Below are 21,888 nucleotides of genomic sequence, written 5' to 3' on the forward strand. Positions count from 1 at the left end.
CACAATAATAAAAAAAGCTGATGTTAGTGTTTCAGTGCGACTGTTCCATTTCTGTACTGATACCCTGCGAGCCAGTTTTAACAGTATGTGTGAAGTTTAAAGGCTTTTCAATTTCAAAATAGCTTTTTAGTAGGTTTTTCATTTTCCTGCGTTATCCTTTCAATAGCCTATAACTCTTGCATCAGGTAAATGCATGTTAAAATGCTTCCTTTGGTGCAGAGCAAATACAGAGGAAGTAAAAGGTTTGTAGTGCAGTGGAAATGGCATTAATTCTTCGGTCCTCCTTTGTATAAGAAGCACGGGGAGAAGTAACTGCTGGAGGGTAAGTGGGGATAAAAAAGATGTCTTTTGTTTAATTTAAGAGCTTAAGGTGTTGATGCGTATACTTCCGACCGCTTGGTACAGGGGGGGTGATGTGGCAGGACTGGCAAAGGAGGGTGGATGTCTACTGGGGCTATTTACCTCAGGAATAGGAAGAGATTATAGAATCATGGAATGGTTTGGGTTGGAAGGGACCTTAAAGATCATCCAGTTCCCACCCCCTGCCCTGGGCAGGGACACCTCCCACCAGCCCCAAGGTTGCTCCAAGCCCCATCCAACCTGGCCTTGAACACCTCCAGGGATGGGGCAGCCGCAGCTTCTCTGGGCAACCTGTGCCAGGGGCTCACCACCCTCACAGCAAACGGTTTCTTCCTAATCTCTCATCTAAATTTCCCCTCTATTCATTTTAAAGCTGTTCCCCCTCATCCTATTGCTATGCTCCTTCAAAAGCTGATATTGAGGAGCAGGTTTGTTAGTCAAACTGTCTGAAGAAAGAGATATATCTTCAATCACAGTTGGGGTAATTTCCTTTATTGATGAGAAAGTGGAATCCTCGGGAAGGGGATGAGAAATAGAGGTGCCCTGAGGACAGAGCCTCCAAAGGCTTGGTGTTGACTACAGGCTCTGGGGTGCATTCACTGATGGGGACCAAAATGTCAATGTGTTGTCCTGTAGGAGATGAAGGTTTCTGTGCATCGGCACTGGCCCCAGATGGAGCAGGCAGTGAAACAAAATGGTGTGTCCACAACACGTGGGAGTGCTGGAGCATAACGGTGTCCTGTAGTTAGACAACAAATAGAAAATTAAACCAGCGGAGAATTGCAAAATTAGCATAAGGTGCAAAAGAAGTGGATGCGATTGCTTAGAGAATGGTGTTTCTCTGTATTTCTGAGCCTTGGAAAAAAACTTCATTAAAGATAACAGAGATGGGAAAGGGGAATGCAAATGGTTATTGATTTGTGTTACGCTGTGGCAATGTTTCGGGCTGGCTTCAAGCTCATGGAGCATTTACTGCTCACTCACGCTGACCAGCACTGAGTTGAAGCTTGAAGGCACTGTCGCCTCTTGTACTAGAGGACGGGGAGTTGCTAGGGCACATCTATAGTCAGGGAATTTGGGGGCACGTCATATTTTTTTGGTATGTTTTGGTGACATCCCAATTAAAATTGGCTCACTCAGCCTGGCAGTGCATGAATCCAATTTTCCCGATACGTTCACTTAAGCAACCATCTGAAAACGTCCTCAGCCCACGGCCAACATGACTTTGTTCAGCCTTTGAGCTGCTGAGCAGATCACCGTCGTTGGTCAGTAATATGTTTATTTTAAGAGTTATTTGTAGCCTCAATGAAATGCGCATGTTTGCTTTTGTGACTGTCCTGTTGGCAGGTGTTGGTTTTGTTGATTTGCTTTCGTTTTAAATCGAACGTACTTTATTCCTGAGTTTTTATGAACCTGATCTGAGAAGCATTGCATAATCCATTTTAAATAATATTTTAAAGACATCCTGTTCTTACTAATTTTAAAGGCAGCTCTGGGGTTTGTTGGTTTGGTTTTTTTTTGAGTTTGCCTCGTTTTCTAGCAACCGGCTAATTTTGAAAGCTTCCCTTTGGGCTCAAAAAGCCGGGCAGTTTTTCAAGTAATGAGGTATTTGGCATAAGTTGTGGTGGCTGCTGGCTCTCTGCCTGTACCCCCCCACCTCGTCCATACCACCCCTCCCGAGGTGGGATGCAGCCCTGGACACGCTGACAGCAACGTGCCCTGCGTTCCTACCAGGCACCCATCTCCTGCGCATCCCTCCGTGGGGCAAGCAGAGCTCCTGTCGCACATCTAATTCCTCTGGTGCGGTGGTTTTGGCAGCCTCGGCACGAAGGGTTAGGAGGAAGATCTCACCCGTAGCTTGGAGAAGGTGTGGGCAAGGCTGGGTCTTTGCTCTTTGAAGTTCAAGTTTCTTTTTTATTTTAGAGCAGCTGGAAAAAAAAAAAAAAAAAATTGTTTCAGCTGTGTGTGAGCCAGATCTGGTGGGGGCAGGTTTGAGCAGTGTTTATCTCCACCTCATGAGGCACCAGTGTTTGTATTCAGAGAGGGGTTTGATTCATATTATGGTGAGAAATGGTTGGGTATTTTCCTGCAGTGGTTCTCTCTTTAAAAAAGAAACAAAAAAACCCCCCACAAAACAACACACAAACAAACACAAAAAAACCACCAAAAAACAACCCAAAACAAAAAAACCCCAATCAAACAAAAATAACCACCAAAAAAATCCCCAAACAGCAAACCACACATACAGATTTCCCTTTAAAAATACTTCTATGAGATTGTTCCAGCAGCTTCACAGAAGCTTGAACTGGAAAATGGCCAGGTCATGGCCAGGGTATCTGGTGGGGTTTGTGGCTGGAGTATGTATGATCATAGAATCGTTAGGGTTGGAAGGGACCTTAAAGATCATCTAGTTCCAACCCCCCTGCCATGGGCAGGGACATCTCCCACTCGATCAGGTTGCTCAGAGCCCCATCCAGCCTGGCCTAAAAACTTCCAGGGATGGGGCTTCCACCACCTCTCTGGGCAACCAGTGTCTCACCACCCTCATGGTGAAGAACTTCTTCCTAACGTCCAGTCTGAATCGTCCCATCTCTGGTTTTAATCCATTCCCTCTAGTCCTACCATTACCCGACATCCTAAAAAGTCCCTCACCGGCTTTTTTGTAGGCCCCCTTAAGATACTGGTAGGCCACTATAAGGTCTCCTCGGAGCCGCCTTTTCTCCAGACTGAACAACCCCAACTCTCTCAGTCTGTCCTCATAGAAGAGGTGCTCCAGCCCTCTGATCATCCTTGTGGCCCTTCTCTGGACACGTTCCAGCGTGTCCATATCTTTTTTGTAGTAGGGGCTTCAGAATTGGATGCAGTATTCGAGGTGGGGTCTCACGAGAGTGGAGTAGAGGGGGAGAATCACCTCCCTCAACCTGCTGGCCATGCTTCTCCTGATGCAGACCAGGATACGATTGGCTTTCCAGTCCCGGCCCCCTCTCCTGTGCCAGCACTGCTGGCAATTGGAAAATGCTCATTGCTGTCTCCTCACTGGCCCACTGACCTTCTCTGGGGTTCCCCTGAAGCCTTTTTAGAATAAAAGGTTTTTGTAAGTGCAAGGATCACCATGGATGCAGTATGCCAAAATTACTCCTCTCTCTTTACCTAGAAGGAAGTCACTCACCACATCCACTGCTGCAGCACACAGCCAGGTCAGACTTACAGGAGATGCAGAATATGGGTGATCTGCAGGTCACCTGTGATGCTCTTGGAGACCAGAGCGGGGTTGTAGACAACAGCTAGGAAATCTTTCTGTTACACCGTCCTGGCCAATCACTCTTCAAACTGGTGCTCCCCAGGGCTTTGCCTTTTCCCTATGTTATTTTTCTTTGCAAAGCTGACCCACCAGTGGAGGAGGAGTTGGAGGTGGCATGAGGGCAGCAGATGAACTGCTGCTGATCCGTTGCTGCACGCTCCTTCTGTGGCTTTTGTCTCTTCAGACCAGTTGCATGCTGCAGTTTTCTGATAGACTGGAATTAAATGATTCATGAAGGATGACAAGAGGAGATGCACGCGGATGAGCAAACAACTTGGTTACATGGAGTCAGTAAGAAGGTTTTTCCGCCAGTTCTTTCCCTCTCTGAAGAATGGCTCAAAACTGATTTATAAAAACATCCTTTCCTCTGTGTCCCAACGCAGATGTAATACATCCTCATTCAGTAGTTGCGTGATTGTAATTCTCCCCATAATGGACCTGTTTGGCTCCTGCCTCACACTTCTGTTATGTGGTAACGCTCCTACGCTTGTAATCTATGAGGCTCTAAGGCATCTAGTCGGGAAAACATAAATGAAATGTCTTAGGGGGAAAAAAAAATGTGAAAAGATGCTGTGCAACCTCAACGGTTTCAAGTGGGGAGTTTATGCTGATTTAGATGTGATGCAGGAATGCCACTAATCCCGCTACCGGGGCTGCCTCTTCCATCAAGTAAAGTAGCCATGAGTCAAACATGCATTATGCTTCACCCAGAAGTAAAAAACCCGCCCAAATACAAAACACCTGCACCAACACAAACTCCATTACAACTAAATAGCTTTAATACTTCTTTTTTTCCCCTTTTCTCTCCATTTATTTCCAGCAAATGGCAACTTTTACAGAAAAACATCAGTGCTCAGAAATAGACTCACAAAATGAACCCAGTCCCTAATTTTCACACAGCTGTCTGCCTTCCTTTATGCGTAGTAGTAAATGACAGAAGTGTTGCGAGTTGTACGTATATACAACTGTTGATAGATTCCCTCTGGAAACTTTTATCCTTGAAAATTAATCCAGTTGGGAGAAAGGGGCACGAGAAGGGACAGTAAAATACCCTGTAGACTTATTGTCTTTGCAGACCAAAGTGAGTTGCCCTGGAGGTGGGTTTCTAGGCTCATGCTCGCTTTCTTTTGAGGGTAAGAGCTTTCCTTTGGTAAAGTGGCTGGTTTGGGAATTTTCTTTCTGGCTGCTGGAGGTGTGGTAGGTTCACGGGCTCAGAGAGATGGCTCTGCTGTGGATCCACCTTTTCTTCCCACAGTTGGATGCTTCTGATGGTGGAGCAGAATGAAGGCTGTTCCTCCAAGTCACCAAGTGTTTCCTCATAACGCTAATAACCAGGTGGAATATGGAAGTTATTGAAAGACCTGGTATTTAATTACTGTATCTTTAGGTTGGACCCAGTGCCAGCCTCCATCCCTTTCTAGCAGCGAGGGAAACAGGTGGAAGTCTGGCGTCTCTACCTCTTCTACATTTTTGGGCTGTGCTTTAGCATAGCTTGAAAAATGTTTTTCCAAGAATGTGGCTTCGTTTGTAAGGTTCAAGCGTGCGGCATGCACCTCTTAAAGAGAAGGAGACGCTAATGGAAGTGCTGCCACAGGCATCGCTGTGATGACGCTAACTGAGGTCTCTCTAATCAATCACGCTGAAACCTCGTGCAGTGGCACTTGTACAGCTTGGTGCGAATCACATGCATTTATTTATTAAGAGCAGAATTCAAGAATAATGTAATAAGGAAGCAGAATGGATATTAATTATAAAAGCTTGTTATCTATTCCTCTTCCAACCAAAAATAAATAATCAGAATAATGTTCCTTTTTTTGAGAGAGAAAAATAGTGATGAGCTAGCTTTCTGTTTCTGTTCTTTTTCCTCAATCAGCCTTAAAAACTGATGCACTGAATGAGAAAATAAATAGGAAACTGAAAACATCTTTCTACCCAATCTGAAATAACATTTTCTTTGTGCATATGTAAGGGGAAAAATAGGCATACAGTAAACAAATGCAATTATTTTCTGATAAATGGAGTTATTGCAAAGTAATGAGTCAAAAAATAGAAAAAGGAGAGATTTCTTTGAGCCTGTAGAATACCCCTCAGATGGAAACTTGGCATCTTTTGTTCTTGAAGCATTGCTAATATTGCAAGATTTCCCGTGCTTTTACATAGGTGTGATAAGCAATGGCCATGTGTGTCCCACTGCTGCAGCAGCACAGCCGAAAACACTTGGTTTGTGGATATAATCCTCCTCCAAACAGAAATGGTCAAAACAAGGGTAAATTTGTTAAAGTTTTGGAATCGGATGGTGAAAAATAGGTGGAAGTGAGAGGATGCTGCCCTGTGCCAAGGAGGCTTGGGGGTAGGTAGCATCGCGTGGAGGATGCTTACCCCAGGGTTGATGGTGAGTTGTGGCTCCGGAGAGTGGAGGAGCCAGGGGAGGCGAGGTGCAGGGCAGGCAGCCCTCGGGGGAAGCCTCGGGTGGTGGGACCCAGGGAAAAGGGGGAGCGAGCAAAAGGCAACATGCATGGACAGATTTAAAGGTTGGTAACGCAGATAACTGGGACCATCTAGACTGTTCAGCTTGCCTCCAGCAACTCCACTGGTAATGTAATTGGAGAAGCCGCCAGAAAAACAGGCAAGTCATCTATAGTTATTTTATTATTGGATTCTAACCTCGTCAAAGTCTCTGCCACCAGAACTTCATTGGAGGAATAGCATGACACAATAGCATTGAAGATGCGTGACACTGCGTTATTGATTTCTCGTGTCTTTTATAGTAGCCCGTAGAGTGCTAGGGCTTGCTGTGCTGGTCAAAGGATAAAAAACTGCTGAAAACAAGGAGAGGAGTGAGGCTGGTCCTGAGAGTAAGAGTGAAGGGATGGGGCAGGCAGAAGACTGATGCGCAAGATTAAAGGCAACAAGACTGATTTTGAGCAGTGACCTATGGGAATGTCATTGACTTCCTTCAGAAAAGTGTATTCTTCTGATATGGAGTTTTACCAAAGAAACCAAAGTATTAATGTGATCTGTTTTCTCCAGATCTGATACTGGAAAGTTTTCTGTGTTCTTTGGCCTGTGCAATACTGAGATAATTAAATACGCAAGAAAGAGAAACACGCTTGTGTGTGTGCACACATAGAATCATAGAATGGTTTAGGTTGGAAGGGACCTTAAAGATGTTAAAGATCATCCAGTGCCACCCCCTGCCCTGGGCAGGGACACCTCCCACCACACCAGGTTGCTCCAAGCCCCGTCCAACCTGGCCTTGAGCACCTCCAGGGATGGGGCAGCCACAGCTTCTCTGGGCAACCTGGGCCAGGGGCTCACTGCCCTCGCAGCAAACAATTCCTTCCTGAGATCTCATCTAAATCTCCCCTCTTTCAGTTTAAAACCATTACCCCTTGTCCTATGGCTCCCCTCCCTGCTCCAGAGTCCCTCCCCATCTTTCCTGGAGCCCCTTGAGGGACTGGAAGGAGCTCCAAGGTCTCCCTGGAGCCTTCTCTTCTCCAGGCTGAACCCCCCCAACTCTCTCAGCCTGTCCTCACAGCAGAGGGGCTCCAGCCCTCCCAGCATCTCCGGGGCCTCCTCTGGCCCTGCTCCAATGGGTCCACACACATATACACACACTGCTACCCTGTTTGATTGGGCTGTCCACAACACTGAAAATACCAGTGCCCAAGGAAACATTAAATTAAATCCATCTGATCGATGCAGGCAATATACTGGTCATATACTGCTGCCGTGAGGTTTCTCAGCTGGCTGGCTGTGGGGACCTGCTGGACAGCTTGTGAACACAGGGCGAGGTGTGGTGCCAAGAGGAGGTGCGCAGCACAGCAGCCCGGCAGATTTAAGTCTACATCTGTACTTGCTGCACTGTGGTAAAGTAATAAAATTGCCTTCAATATGCAGTACCTATCATAGATAACTTTATCTAAACATTTCATAAAGAGCAATTTTATGAATCGCCTCTTTAGTAGCTCTTCCAAGAAGAGAACAATCAAGCAAACTGTGCATGGTAGACTTTCATGGCAAGGATCTAAATATATATGGTCTTATATATTGGTTGGTATTTCTTTCTCAGTAATCCATGTGTATTCTTTACATAGTTAGGATCTTTTGATTTGTACATGTCTCTTGCCTCTTTTGTTAGTATTCTCATAAACAATGATACCATCCAAAAATAATATTTAAGGAAGCTTTTGATCGCACAGTAGCTCAATGGATTTGGAATGGGACAAAAATTAAGCTAATTACATTAGGAAGAGCACAGTTACTTGAAATTTTCAAATGCCTTTTCATTGTATCACCTCTACCGGATTTCATAGGCCTGACAGACATAGAAGGTAACGTTAATCCCCATTTTCAGATGTAAAAGTTGCTGTAGAAAATTTTCCTATGATTTTTGAGTGCTTCCTTGATGTTATTTGCAGAAGTACTGAACTTCGGTTGAGCAATTCCAATTTGTTCGTATTTGATGTTAAACTGTGGACGCAGATTAAGCAGCTCCCTTGGCATTGGTGTCATCGGTGCAACTATTTGTCGCAATACTCCATTCTAGAGTAGATTTTCTTTTTCTTATGGTGTTTCTGTTTTGTTTTTTTGTTTTTTTTTTAAACTCTGCAAGAGTCTTCCTGAAATAATGTGGCCATCTGGGAAGGTTTCCTTGTTTTTGTTCCGAGGAGGCTTTCTATGTCATCCTGTCTTTTGTTTCGTGTAGAGCATCTAAATTAGTAAAAGTGACTGATTTTTATTTGTCCTTCCCTTCCGAGGCAGATGTGTCCCTCTCCGTCCTGCTCAAACATGCACACACACGTACAAACACGCGGTTATCTCCTGGACCTTGAAAGAAAAGAGTTTGCATCCATAGCAAAATGTACATGCTTGAAGCACATCTCATTTTCTGTATTATTCTCCAGGATAAGTCACTGGTTTTGCTTTATAAAAAGAAATAAGAGCTCCAAAGGCTAGTAACAGAGATAATGAATGCACTGTTGCCATGCCCCTATTCCAGGTGATTTACCATGGCTTTTCTGCCTCTCCACTTTTATAATAGGCATGCAGTGAAAATCCGAGAAACTCAGAGCAGATTATTATGAAATTCCTTTCTTTATGTTTCCTTTCTTGTTTTATTGCGGTAGTAACAATGTGTGTAGCAAACACATTTGCAAACTGAACAGAAGCCGGGTGCAATAGTCACACATCTGAACTTTTGTTACTTCCAACCAGGAGTTATTCAAGATGTGTATTGAAGGTGTGCTGGGGAAGGAAGGTTTAAGGCACCATGCTGCAGCATCTGACTCTGTATCGTCTGCAAAAGCAAAGTTGTGGCAAGTCTGTATATGGGAAGTGTCTAGTCATGTGTAAACACGTATAATCTGTGTATGTGAATAGCTGTATGTAAATACGCACTTGAACACGTATACCTGTATGTGTACGGATTGTGTGTGTATATATATATCTGTGTGTACTGGCAAGGTACATTTTTTGCCAGTAAGTAGTGCTTACAAGTGTCACATTTTAGACCACATTTAATGTGGGAAAGGAAAAATGTTGGAAAATTGATGTCCAGATGCTGGAGGAATAGCTCGAGACCTGTTACCTCACCGATTTACCTAATGGAAGCAAGAAACTGAGTTTAGAGACTGAGTATTTTTATCATAGAATCGTAGAATTGTCTCGGTTGGAAGGGACCTTTCAGATCATTGAGTCCAACCATTAACCTAACACTGACAAACCCACCACTAACCCACGTCCCTCAGCACCACGTCTGCCCGGCTTTTAAATACCTCCGGGGATGGTGCCTCAACCCCTTCCCCCGGTCAGCCTGTTCCAATGCTTAATAACCCTTTCTTATTTTGTCACGTTTGCGAGGTGCAGCATTGCCTTTGAAGGACTTGGCGTAGAAACTTCTGGATTTTGTTATACCACTCTCCAGTGCCCCATAATTAAAGTTTCCTCTTTTGGCTCCAGTCCTGATGTTACATTTCAACTTTTTCCTTCGGCAATAAAACTGCATGTCCAGCTGCCTACAGGAGCTCACTGTTACTTGAAGGCAACCGGCTTTTAACATGTAAATGTAGTCATTTACATTTCTATAGTGTATAAGCAATGTTTTATGAGTAGCCATATGATAAAGCGGTTTGGCTTTTGGTTTCGCTGCATCTGGTTGGTCTTAATTGTGGTCAGTGCTTGTCGTAAACCCAACCTTTCCGTGAACTCTGTGGGAGTTTTGCTGAAGTAAGGAATAGGGTTGTATTTGGGAGTGGAAAAAAAAAAAGTCTGTGAGGCTTAGTCTGATCTGTAACGTATTTAGTGGCGTGTAAAAGGTAGATGAGGTCTCTGTCTTCATGAATTAATGAGCAGCCAGAGGATGCATATTCTCCAATGTGCAATAACGTCTTCATTTTCTTATTGGAGTCTTGCTTTGAGATGAAGACAGCCTGCTAAGCAGCCTTATGAAATGCCTGAACTCGGTTATTTTACTGCCTGCACCAAGCTTTTGTTGGTTTTCCACCGAAATTCCAGATTTCTCAGGGGTGGCCGGAAAGCAACGTGAGAAGTGTTTTCATGGGTGTCCGCGAATGGGCTGCCTCTCACCATCCTGCTGGCTTCAACACGCTATAGCAGCTCAGACTCTTAGCCATCTTGGGTAAGCTTAGTTAGTGTTGAAAAGTGGCTTGTTTTGCAAGATGATCAATTCTTAATCTAAGTGAATAACTTTCTTTGTGACTAATAAATTAAATAAATTATGCCTTTTTCCATGCAGTACAGTGGGGTTCGTAAATACTGTGAGCAGTTATTTGGCAGTTTCACTTGATTACCTCTCTCACTTTGTTTTTAATAATCCTTGTAAGAGTGGGGAATTCAGTCACTTTTAATAATGTGACAAAAAAAATAGCGATGGCAGGCGCATTTCATGCTGCTGAGCTACACGCTGCTGTCCTTCCCGGCTGCCCGTGGCATCAACCGGAGCAGGCATCTGATGCAGTCAGGGAAAGTCCCTTCCCGTGATGCTGCTCTGGATTAATTAATTACCTGGATAAGGACAACAGTGCTTTTACAGTCAAATACCTACTTTCCTCTTGGTTTCTACTGGCTCCGTTCTGTTTTGCGTCCCATTACTGTCCTTCCTGGGCAGAGGGTCTGTCTGTGCTTGTGGGGAGATTGAGTTCTTCTAAGGGTTATGCAAGTAGGAATTGAATTAGAGCTGCTAACATTATCAGATTCTGGCAAAGACATCCCATGTTAGCACTCTGCTCGCACAGATTTCAGGGGACTTGGACCAGTAGAAGCACATCAGGATTCCTGAGTACATGAATCTTTCCTTTTGGGCTGTTTGTGGGGTCTCCTTCCTACCCCCTTACCCAGCTTAGGTGCGTTTAAACAGGAGTTCTCCATCTGGCAACACAGAATGAACCAAACTGTGGAAAAAAATATGAACGAGGCATAAACGCAGACAGACATTCTGTGATTTCTGCATAGTAACCACGGTAGATGTAGAAAAGCCGAAGTATTTTGTCAATTTTTATTTTTTTTTTTATAAGCTGCTGCTTAACCAAATCTTAGTATCGTTAAAAAAACTTTAAAACTTCCTTGCAATAGGAGTCATGTTTGTCTTCAGTAATGCCAAATTTATATTAAAAATCAAAATACCAAATATAATTGAGGCTCCCAGAGGATTTTTGCTGCTGCCAGGGCAGGGTGCGGCTGTGGCCTGCCCAGATGTGACCTGATGCATTAAATCAGAGCAGCCCACTGTGAACCAGGAGGCAGAAGTGACCTTCAGCAAGGCACAGGGTGCAGTTCCTTGGCTGGTGCTAACTCCAAGAGATCAATTTTTAGCAATCAAGACAGCACAGGAAGGGCTTTGGTGTAATTGTATCTGAATTGTATTTATATAGACACTAATAGCTCCTGAATTTTTGGTTTGGTTTTTTTTTTATTTATTTTTTAAAAAAAATATCTTTGGAATCAATAACAGTCTCCAAAACACGTCTTTTGAGGCACATTGCGATGGATAAGCCAAGTGCTCCTTCCACCGAGTGGAGAAGGAGGAGGAGGAGGATGCTTGACAAGGGCTTCCTCAAGCCCTGATCCTTTGTGCTGCTCTGATCTACAGCAGACACTGTAAATGCAGATAGCTTTGGCAGGTCACAAAATTTGCATTCCTGAGGATGTTTTGCAGAAACTCTGGAACAATTAGTAAAGTAAATAGAGAATATTCAGATACTCCTTCCAGGGACTGTACTTTTTGCACTGCTCAGAGATGCTTTGACCTTCTAGTTTATTACAAGTCAGGAAAAGTCAATATTTCTTCACTTGCCAAGTTGGAGGAATTTTAATGAGTTATTGAGTCAAATAGTTAATCCTCCAATAACAGATTTTTTTTCCCTTTCTGATTTACAGTGATAAAAACAAAGGCTTAACAGGGACAAGGAAAAATGAGGTTTTGTAGGAACTTTTGCTTCTCTTTGTGCGTATGCTTTAACCCCTTGATCACTAGTAGATGAAATGTAGCTTCAACACTGGGGCATTTCGTATTGGCAGAAGATGCTGGGCAGGCAGGGGCTGTGTCGATGTTAGCAAAGAATTTAGCGTGATGAAAAGGTATTGATAGATAGAGGCAGCTAGTGCTGATGCTCCTCACATCTCCATTACGTGTCACGAGAGGGGTCTTTGGATGAGACCTGATCTGCTCTCCTGGGCTGGACACTTCTGTTACGTGAAAAACCTTTGAAGGGCAGAGCCCTGGGGGCATTCTGGAGGATGTTGTGGCGCTGCCGTCACTGCAGGGTTCGTCCTGTTGGATGCTGGAGCAGGTCTGGGGCAGTGCTTCCACTTGAGCTTCCTCTGAAAGGCGCACACCGAAGCCTTGCCAAGAGCCAAACCTACATGTGGTAAATGCAAGGATTTGCTTCAAAACCGCCTTTGCTGGTCCAGGGGGAGTCACTGGTGTGGGCGCAGCCGGAGGCTGCTGTTGGAAGGCTGCGCCAGGCTGGCAGCGGGCTGTGCACTACAAAATGTTTATTCCTGCCTTAATTGCGCCTTTTGCAGCATCCCTTTGTAATTCTCAACTTTGTGTGCTCCAGTTAGCATAGAATAATCTAATTTCATGAAGCTCTCTTCATAGAGCAATAATTACCGTTACGCTCAGGGTAGTGGCTTGTTTGGAAGTCCCCTGTCCTGTATGACAAGAACGTTCTGCTGTAAGCCTTTAAGCGAGGAAACTTCAGAGGCAGGAAGTGTTGCAGCACAAGGGCAACTTCTTCAGCCTTTTCATAGTATCAAACAGCAGATCATACAGTAATATTCAGAATATTATATCCAATGAATTCTTAAAAGTGGTAGAAAGTTATTTTTCATTATATATAGTTATTCAGAGCGTATGGATATATGCTGATGGTCACTTTCACAGCAAGAAGCATCTTCCTGTAATACTGCCTTTACTTCAGTGATAAGTCTTTCTTGGGGGTTATTTTCTCAAAAGCTCTCAGCGATCGTCTGCCTGAGCTTTCACTGAAACCCATGTGAATGTTCTGCTGCTGGCTCACGGGGTGGAAGTTAACGTGGACACCGGTACAGAACTCAAGTGCCGCCACTTAGGGCACTTTGCTGCCTGAAACCAAGCTCCTCGTGGGTTTTGTGGCTGGAGGAGCGAAGGTTTTCAGAATTGCTTTCTGAACGTAACTCATGGCCAAATTTGGGGACTGAAATACTCTCACCGGATTTTATTCTAGGGTATAGTTTCACAAAGGGCTAAAAGAACCAACGGCCCCATGTCCATCACTTTTCAGTAAAGCCCCTTTCAGCACACGCTTAACGTTGTGATGAGCGAGAGCTGGAGGTCCGGGCGCACAGACGTGAAGATGCTCTCCAAACTGCAGCTGTGCTGCTGTCAATGGGGCGTGCTTTTTCGCTCAGAGAGCTTGTAGCTCCTGCTCCCGTAACTGTTGTGCTACGGCATCAGGCGAGCGTGCTCTGTTAGGCGAATATTGCTCACGCTGATGTTTTCTGCTCTTCCCAGTGCTTTACGGGCAGGATGGCCTGCATGCGTCCTGTGAGAAGAAGTACTGCGGCCGGGGGAGTAAGTGTGTCGTGAACAAGGACACCAACCAGCCCGAATGCAGATGCGTAGAAGATTGCAAGTCCAACTACATGCCCGTGTGTGGATCTGATGGCAAACTTTATGAAAATCACTGTCAACTGCATCGAGCCTCTTGTCTGCAGAGGAAGAAAATCTACATCATCCACAGCAAGGACTGTTTCTTCAAAGGTAGGGCATCATTAAAAAATAAATACTTCTGTAGAACTTCCATCACTCGTCTTACCGTAATCTTGATAAATGGCCAAATGGTATGTTTTATTTCTAAGAGATAAATTTTTCAAGGATGATTTATTCTGGGACACTATAGAACATAACACCATGTTTTATGCAGCTGTTAAGGCCGTGAGTGTCGTCACCACCCAAAATGTAATCAAACTGGGAACTGGTAAATTATTAACATCTCTGCATGCTTTGTGTGCGTTGTGGTTGTGCTGCTCAGTACAAACAACTTCCAGTGTGATAACTTTTTACAATCTAATTCATTAGGTAAGGTTTTGAACAAGACAAAAGGCGTTAAGAAAAAGTATATGGGGTTACAAAAAGTCTGTTGCAAAAATGAGAAACAAAAAGTTACTTACGCAAATGGCACGGGCAAAGGAAAGGAGCCGTTTAGACGAAATAAGAGGAGTGGGAAGTGTACTGCCAGAAGAGATTTAAATAATTTTAAAGATGCTTCTGGTTACCAGTAGGATGCACGCATCTTTGGCTGTTTTACTGGTTCAATAGCAAGTTTCATTATCATCATTGCACCATATCACCAAAGGGATGGAGTCCTGTGTCTTTTCCATTAATATTTTGTATGCCATGTCCCATCCTGTCACAAATCAAGTGAGGCTGAAGTGGCAGGAGTGTGTGATAAAATGCCAGGGAGTGGAAGAAGTTGTAAATTATTTTGCTTCTAATGAGAGGTCTTCTAAAGGCCTCGCTAGAGTATATCTTGAAAACTCATTGTCAGGTATGACTTCATATACTTATGGAAGGATTCCAGTGGGTTCTTGCAAATATATCCAGTGACATTTACGTGATCAAATATGAAAATAATTCCTTTATCTTCAGCTCACTGGGCACTTGAGCCCCTGAGGAGCTTGGCTGCGTGCAGATCTATCCATGACAGGTTCTTGTTTACTAACACGTGTGAATGCATGATGCTGGAAGAACCTATTTAAGAAAAAGGAGCCTATTTGAAGAGTCTTATTAATATATCCTCCTGGTACCCTTTGGAGATAGAAAAGCATTGCTGCTGTTCTTATGCCTCGGAGGAGGCCTGGAGACTGAGACCAGCCCAAAACTTCCAGAGCTATCTAGGCATGGCTTTGCTCAGACTTGCAAATTCTAGTTTGTTTTGGGGATCTGGCTGTGGGTGGGACAGAGAAGCTGGTCAGAGGATTGATTTGGTGAACACCAGCTGAGCTGGGTTAGGTTATCACAGGCACGCTCTAAATTTACCAATGCAGGTAATTAGGTCTAGGATCAGTAGACTTTGTATGAAGTTAATCACGGAAAGGGGTCACCTAAAGGCGTATTTGGAGGCACAGCACGTGCAGGTCAAGGTGAAGAGGGATTTTTGCTTGTCACTTTAAAAAGGAACATCTGAAAAGGATGTTTGCGCTTTGCTCCTCATGCTGGTGTTTCTGCCGCAGGGTGTCAAGTCAGATCAGGGCATGGATCTGGCTGGACACTGCCTCCATCCCTGAATAAGATGCAGATGGGACTGCAGCTTGAGAAACCTCCCAAAGAAATAGGAAATACAGACCTTAATTTCAGAGGTGCTCAGCAGCCCCTCTACCTCACTTGATGCGGCGGGTTTTCTCCCCCAAAGGTGTCTTCGGACAGTTTTTTTTTTCATTCTTGTTCATCGCCTACCTTTTTACAACGATGCTTTGGGCCTGGGTTTTTATTCATTCCTTATCGCATATAGTGTTAAAGAAAATGAGTTCTCATTGCAGTAATCAGTGGCTCTGCAATGGCTGTATTATACCTAATGATACAATGTCACGCTTGAATGCTTTCCCGAACACACCGTGAAATGGTGGCAGAAAGTAGTAGTTTTGTGTCTCAGTTTAAGGTAACCCTTAAACTCTTGCCATGGAGCACTCCTCAAATCTGCTTTTAGCAGAATAACAGCTTTATGGAAGGGAAGAAAGAAACAAACTCACTTCTCTTCCCGCATGAATAGATCAAACAGTACTTCACACCACTGTCTGCAGAGATAAAATGTAGAAGAAAAAGTTTACCTTAAGGGGGGAATAATTCCACAGAGTGGAACTCCATAGGAATATTTGGCTTCAGCCCTTGTTTCTGCCATGCAGTTCCTGAGTGGCCTGCTGTGTCTCTTTTCATTTCTTTGTATTTTAGTCTCCTATTTGTAAATCAAGAATGATAGTGTTTTCTTTTACATAGAAATTTGTAGTAAGCAATTAAGCTACAGGTTTATAAGCAACATTGTAGATGTAACGTACAGTGTAAGACTCTGACTGGAGAAAAATCTCAAAGGTGCAAATTGTGTTGTTTCAGCTGGAAAGCAGGTGTACACCTGTCGGTAGGCATGTGCTTTCTATTTGTTTTCTATCAAGTAGATAGTTTAATTATTTGTGTACAATTAGGCTGATGAGTGGGCTGCTTCATGGGTTTTTTGAAGCAGTTGACTTCTTCAATTACGACTGAAGTCCCTGCGTAGGGCTGAGGGATGCCGTAGATTGCATCTGTGTGCTCTGCCGGTTTACCCAGTTACCAGTGACAAACTGGATGGCCTTAAAGTATGGCAGAGATCAAATACCCCGACTCCACAGGTCCGTCCACAGTAAACCGATAATAAAGAGAACAGGAAAGATCTTGTTTTCTTTTGTTTGTTTTGGGAGGGGATTTTTTTCAGGTCTTTTTAACATATTCATCACCTGGGAAGTGCTTTGTAAGTACTGGTGTGTAGCAAGTACTTGCGTGTGACTAGAAGCGTTGCTTGGTTTGTGCTACCTGACTATCATTTCGTTTTGTGCTAGCATTTATATTAGGAAGACAAGAAGAGAATTTGGCTCTGGGCAAATGACTGACTTCTCCTTTGCCCAGCCTAGAATGAAATGGCTCCTTGAAACCTTGAGAGTCCAAGAAGCTCAAAAATCTTATGTGCCTTCAGATATCCAGATTTCCTCGTGGCATTTTCTGAAATTAACACGTGTCTCTCTGAGAGCAATCTGGGAAATCACACAGACCTGCTGGGTGAGGGTCAGCCACGTGGAGGCATCGGCCCTCTGGTATCAGCAAACGTGGGTAGATCGCATCAACGTTGTGTTTGTGAAAGATATCACAGAGGGCGTTAGTCCTTGCTGTGCAGACTTTGGGCTGAGCTGGCCACTGTGCCCAAGGCTTGGTCCGGCTGGGCTGGTGAATGGACATGACATCCAAGGTGGGAGCTCATGGAAATGTGGGGGAAGCAATGAGAGGTCCCAACAGGAGAGATCTCCCCAGGCTTCATCCTGCACCCTCTGGTGCAGCACAGTTCCCCAGTGCTGCCATGCACAAAAATATGAATGCCATCCTTTTTTTGCAGTTGACAAAGCAAATGATAATTAGGTGGAAAACTTCACTTAGGAGTTTGGAGCCCAAAGGGAAATGCCATAGAGCAGAAGTCTTACATCCAGAGGTCTCAGGAGAAATGTCACTGCTACTCGTAGCTGTTCAAATTCTCCTTGATCTGGGTCTCTTTACTGGTATGAAACATAGTTTGATTTTCCCATAGGAAAACATTCTATTTAAGACTTCTCTACTATGCAGCGGGTTTTTTTGGTTTTACGTATTTTCACTGTTTTTTGAGTTTCCATAGACGTTTGATTTGAGTGTTGGTGATTTTGACTGAGTAACAAAATACATGAGGATAAAATGCTTTTGCTCTTTGCCAAAGAAGAGAAGAAAGAAGTTCATCGTCCCCAAAAGCACTCCCAATACTCATGAAAACCAGAAAGATATCTGTGCTCATAATGACAATTGTCCCACAGATGTCGAAAATGAGCAGTTGGCCTGGAAACGTTCCTATTTGAATAAATGCCTTGGATAATGCAGCTAAATCATTTTAGTGCAGTGATTTGGACAATCCTTTGCTTTCCTATAGAAGTAGTCCCCTTTTTTTCCCACTTCTATTCATTTTTCTTTCCTTTTGACTTTTTACACCCACTCGGTCTCTTCACTCATTTTTCTCTCATTATTTTTGGCCAGCAAAAGCTGCACATACACCACTCAACAGAGTTTTTCTTCCCTTATCTCCTTCCTTTCTCCAGACACATCAGAGTGATGTACTTCTCTAGCAGTGTACATACATTAGAGAAATTCTTTCTGTTTAGAGCTATGCTTTTCCATTTTCAGGATTTTAGCAGTACTTTTTCCCTTCTTTCTTTCCCTCCCCGCCCTTTTCTGTGGGATCAGCAATCCTAAAGGTCCCCTGCATCAGCCAAGCCCCTGCTAGAGGAAGGCAGGCGTGTTGCTTGCCCAAACTCGTTCCTTATTTTCTCCGGTTCTGACATCCTCCCTTTATCCAGGTATATTGGGTTGTTTTTTTTTTTTTTTTATAAAAAGCTCAGCTTTTCTTGCTGGGCTGCATAGCGGCTTTGTGCTCCAGCTGGTCAGATTTAGTTTGTGCTCTGGCATGAATTTAATCCAACTTAGTTGACCGAATTCTTGAACTTTCCATTATGTAAATGCACTCTACTTGTGCCGATTACTTTATTCATTTTTTATTTTATTTTTTTTTATTCAGTCCCACTTCTACTAAAGCTCTAATTTTATGAGCTCTGACAGAATTGTATGTGGAGAGATGGGGCGTTATAAAGGCATGTTCATGTCTGGTATTCCAGTCCTGTTCTCCTTCTTCCACCAATCTCTCCCGAAGTGTCAGTAGTAATTTTTTTCAATAATTTGCTCTCATGGCTTACAATATTTGTTTTTTTTTCCTTTTAAGCACATACATGATAGTAATTTTCCTCCTCACACAAGGTCAATTTTTGCCCTCTAATAAATAATATTTTTGTACAGATTTTGGAAAGAAGTACCTGCGGAAAACCACACTGCCTTTCTCCTCTCACGCTGCTGGGTTTGAGCCTTTCACTGTTGCTCGGAGCAACATTTCATACTATGAACCTACATATGGTCTTCCAAAACGTACACGCCTGTGTGTGCGCAGGCAAGGCACGCACACGTGTGCGAGTGTGTATGCATGCTGAAAGAGCGAGAATAACTTGTTATCTCATGATTTATGCAGGTATAGTCTAGAGGATGGAGCCTGGCTCCTCATGGGGGTGCGCGGTGGGAGAACGAGAAACAAGGGGAAAAGCTGAAATGAGAGGTTCAATGTGGAGCTGGTTTTCCCATGAAATGGCCGAGTGGTGGGGCAGGCTGCCCAGGTGCCACCTCCATCTCTAGGAGCTTTCAAGACCTGGCTGGGAACAGTGACCTGGTGTGACCCTGCACTAAATGTTTAAATGCCGAGGCCTCTCCCAACCCACATCATCTCATCATTTTAGGATTTCATGGCCTTAAATGGCATCTTTTGTTTTCTGCTTCTCGTCTATCTTCCCTCCAGCTCTCAAAAAGTTTCTTTCTAATTATGGAAAATGATAATCTTCCGCATGTTGACAGAAAAATTTCTATGCTTGAATGTAAATAAATTACAAACTTGGAAAACAAATCCCAAGGCAGGCTAATAACTCGTGCAATGTATCTCTGCAGTAATCTCGAGCAGATATGAATTCAGCCTCAGGTGGTGGTGGTTGATTTCCTCTGTACTTTATTTGTTGTCCATGTGTTAGTTTGGTGCTTTGTTACTTCCAGAAGTAATTTGTTCTAAAGAATAGCATTTCAAAACATCTCTGGGAAGGTGTTGAATGTTTTGCTCATTTAGTGGTTGTGAAACAGGCAAACCCACTCCTTCGGCTGGTTTGCAGACTGCGAAGAAATCTGCTCTGTTTAACACTCTCTCTCTCTCCAGCTGGAAACAAAAAAAAATAAAAAAATCTGAGTGTGAACTAACGGCAGATTTCCCAGCTGGCAATTAATATTTGCCGATTTAACTTTGCAGCGCTGCTGACAGGCTGCTCCTGTGGCAGGGAGATGGATTTAGAGCTGTTGGGAGACATGCGATTAATCCCTCTGGGGAGGAGGCGGGGGTCTTCCACGTGTAGGTCTGGCCTGTAGCGATCATTTCGGTGTCCAATGTAAATATATTAGGAGTTTCAAATGTTATCAAGAGCGATAAGTGCTATATATAATGGAGGTACGTTTGCTCTCAGTAGAGCTGATACAGTTCTCACTACACTGAATACATCAGGACTCTGAATACCAAAGGGATTCCTTACTATTCCCATGCTGCTTTTCCAGCTCCCTCCACTGAGCCCTTTGGGGAGGGATCAATTTTACCTGGCTTTTCAGGCTGAATCCTCTTAGATGTGATTGACAGCTTAACTCCTTATAAACAGACTGCATCAATCTTTGGGGTAAATTATGGAAATTCCATTGATTTTATGCGAGGATGCGAACATGAGACAGCCTGCTCCTAGTTTGGTAATAGGAATCTTGTAGGAGTATGTCTAAGGTCTTTAGGAGTATTTTCCATTTTAAAAGACCTTTGCTCACGTTACTGAAATTCATGGAAGGGAAATCTTGGCCCTTGTGGAGCTCTCCCTGATGTAGTTCGGCTTTCATTGGAAATTAAATGTCAATAACAAGAGAGTGTGGAAAGTTTAAGCATTAGAAAAAGAATCAAAATTAGCAGAGGTCCTAAAGAAGGTCCCACAAAAAGTCCCCAAAGAAGAAATGCATGTAAGGATTAAAAAAAAAAAAAAAAAAAAAGTCTTTGAGACCTAATACGTATTAGTAATAGGAAACCTTTGCTGAGGACCTCATGGCCATAGTGGTAACTCTACAGGCTCAAAGAAAAGTGGAACTGGAGCACTGCGACAGACACTACATTTGACATAGTCAATCAAAAGGTGAATAATGCCCGCTGTAACTCCTCCTCTGCTTTGTCAAAACCAAATCTTGGTTTCCCTGATACTGCAATTCTGCGTAGACTGGTGCTAGATTTCAGATACAGTCGGTAAAGCTGAAGTGGGGGAGAAAACACCATGGATGAAGCTAGTGGAAGAAGTGATGTTATCTAAAGTGATCCCTGTCCAGCATTCCCGGTGGTTTTATAGCTCCGATTTAAGGCAATGGCCATTTGGGGAGTGCAGGAGTAACTGTAATGTGGCCTTTTGTTTTCAATATGGAATTGTGTAAAGTTTGTTTTTTACAATGGTCGTACGACCGAGGCGCCCAGGAAGGGTTTTATTCGGTGACTGTTACCTGTTTCATCTTATTTAAGGACCAGTCTATTAACCTTCCCCTGTTGCCAGTCTTGACATGTATAGCCATGGTATCTCCCATAAAAACAAACAGCTTAATATTATGTATCAACTAGAACAAAGGAATTCAAGGATATTTCAGCAGCAGTATTAACATCTTTAAAAAATAATAAAAAAAAAAGTGAGAAGTCTACTTTCTAATTTCTTCCTGTCTTGTAATTTAGGGCATACTGGTTGCACTGCAGTCACCCAAGCCCACAGTTAATACTACATGCAGCTTGTCTGCCTTGCTGGAAGACCACGCCAGCATCAAAACCGTTTGGGTATCCCTGCCCTGCATGAACGTAAAGGAGGGTATGACAGGTGATTAAGAAAGGGGTTTAACAAACTGTATACACAGTGAAAATAGAAGATCTCAGCCTAAAACTCCATGGCACAGAGGAAGACAGCGGTAGCGTAAGACAGTCTCAGTTTAAAGCATCCGGAGTTGCAACTTAATATTTTTGAGGGCGGAGAAGCGAGATGTGGCTCGTTATTCTTTAGGGTGGCGTCTGCTTGGCTGGCTCAAAGCCTGGCAATGGCAAACCTTCACTGCAACGATGTCAGGGAAGCTGAGAGGTGATAATGAAGCTTCTTTTGATGCAGAGTTTTAGCAGTTGAATGAAAGCAGAGGAAGAGGACGGAGGAGGATGGAGAATCAAAGTGATGGATGTGTGGAAATTACACACAAATTACTTCAGATGCACAGTGTGATTAATTCAGTTGCATGTAAAGAATATCCTATATTGCAATTTTTCTCCTAGGTT

At 43.6% G+C, this 21,888-nt stretch overlaps 1 protein-coding gene across 2 annotated transcripts in view; it reads left to right on the forward strand.

The window, feature by feature from the left end:
• Positions 1-21,888, forward strand: part of FSTL4 (follistatin like 4) — a 239,883-nt gene that overhangs the window by 62,860 nt on the left and 155,135 nt on the right. For both annotated transcript variants that reach the window (XM_054217862.1, XM_054217863.1), the window contains exon 4: positions 13,677-13,925. In XM_054217862.1, coding sequence (XP_054073837.1) covers positions 13,677-13,925 — 249 coding nt within the window. The remainder of the gene's footprint in view (positions 1-13,676; positions 13,926-21,888) is intronic.

Source organism: Rissa tridactyla, chromosome 11 (genome assembly GCF_028500815.1).
Source record: "Rissa tridactyla isolate bRisTri1 chromosome 11, bRisTri1.patW.cur.20221130, whole genome shotgun sequence".
NCBI classification, from domain to species: domain Eukaryota; kingdom Metazoa; phylum Chordata; class Aves; order Charadriiformes; family Laridae; genus Rissa; species Rissa tridactyla.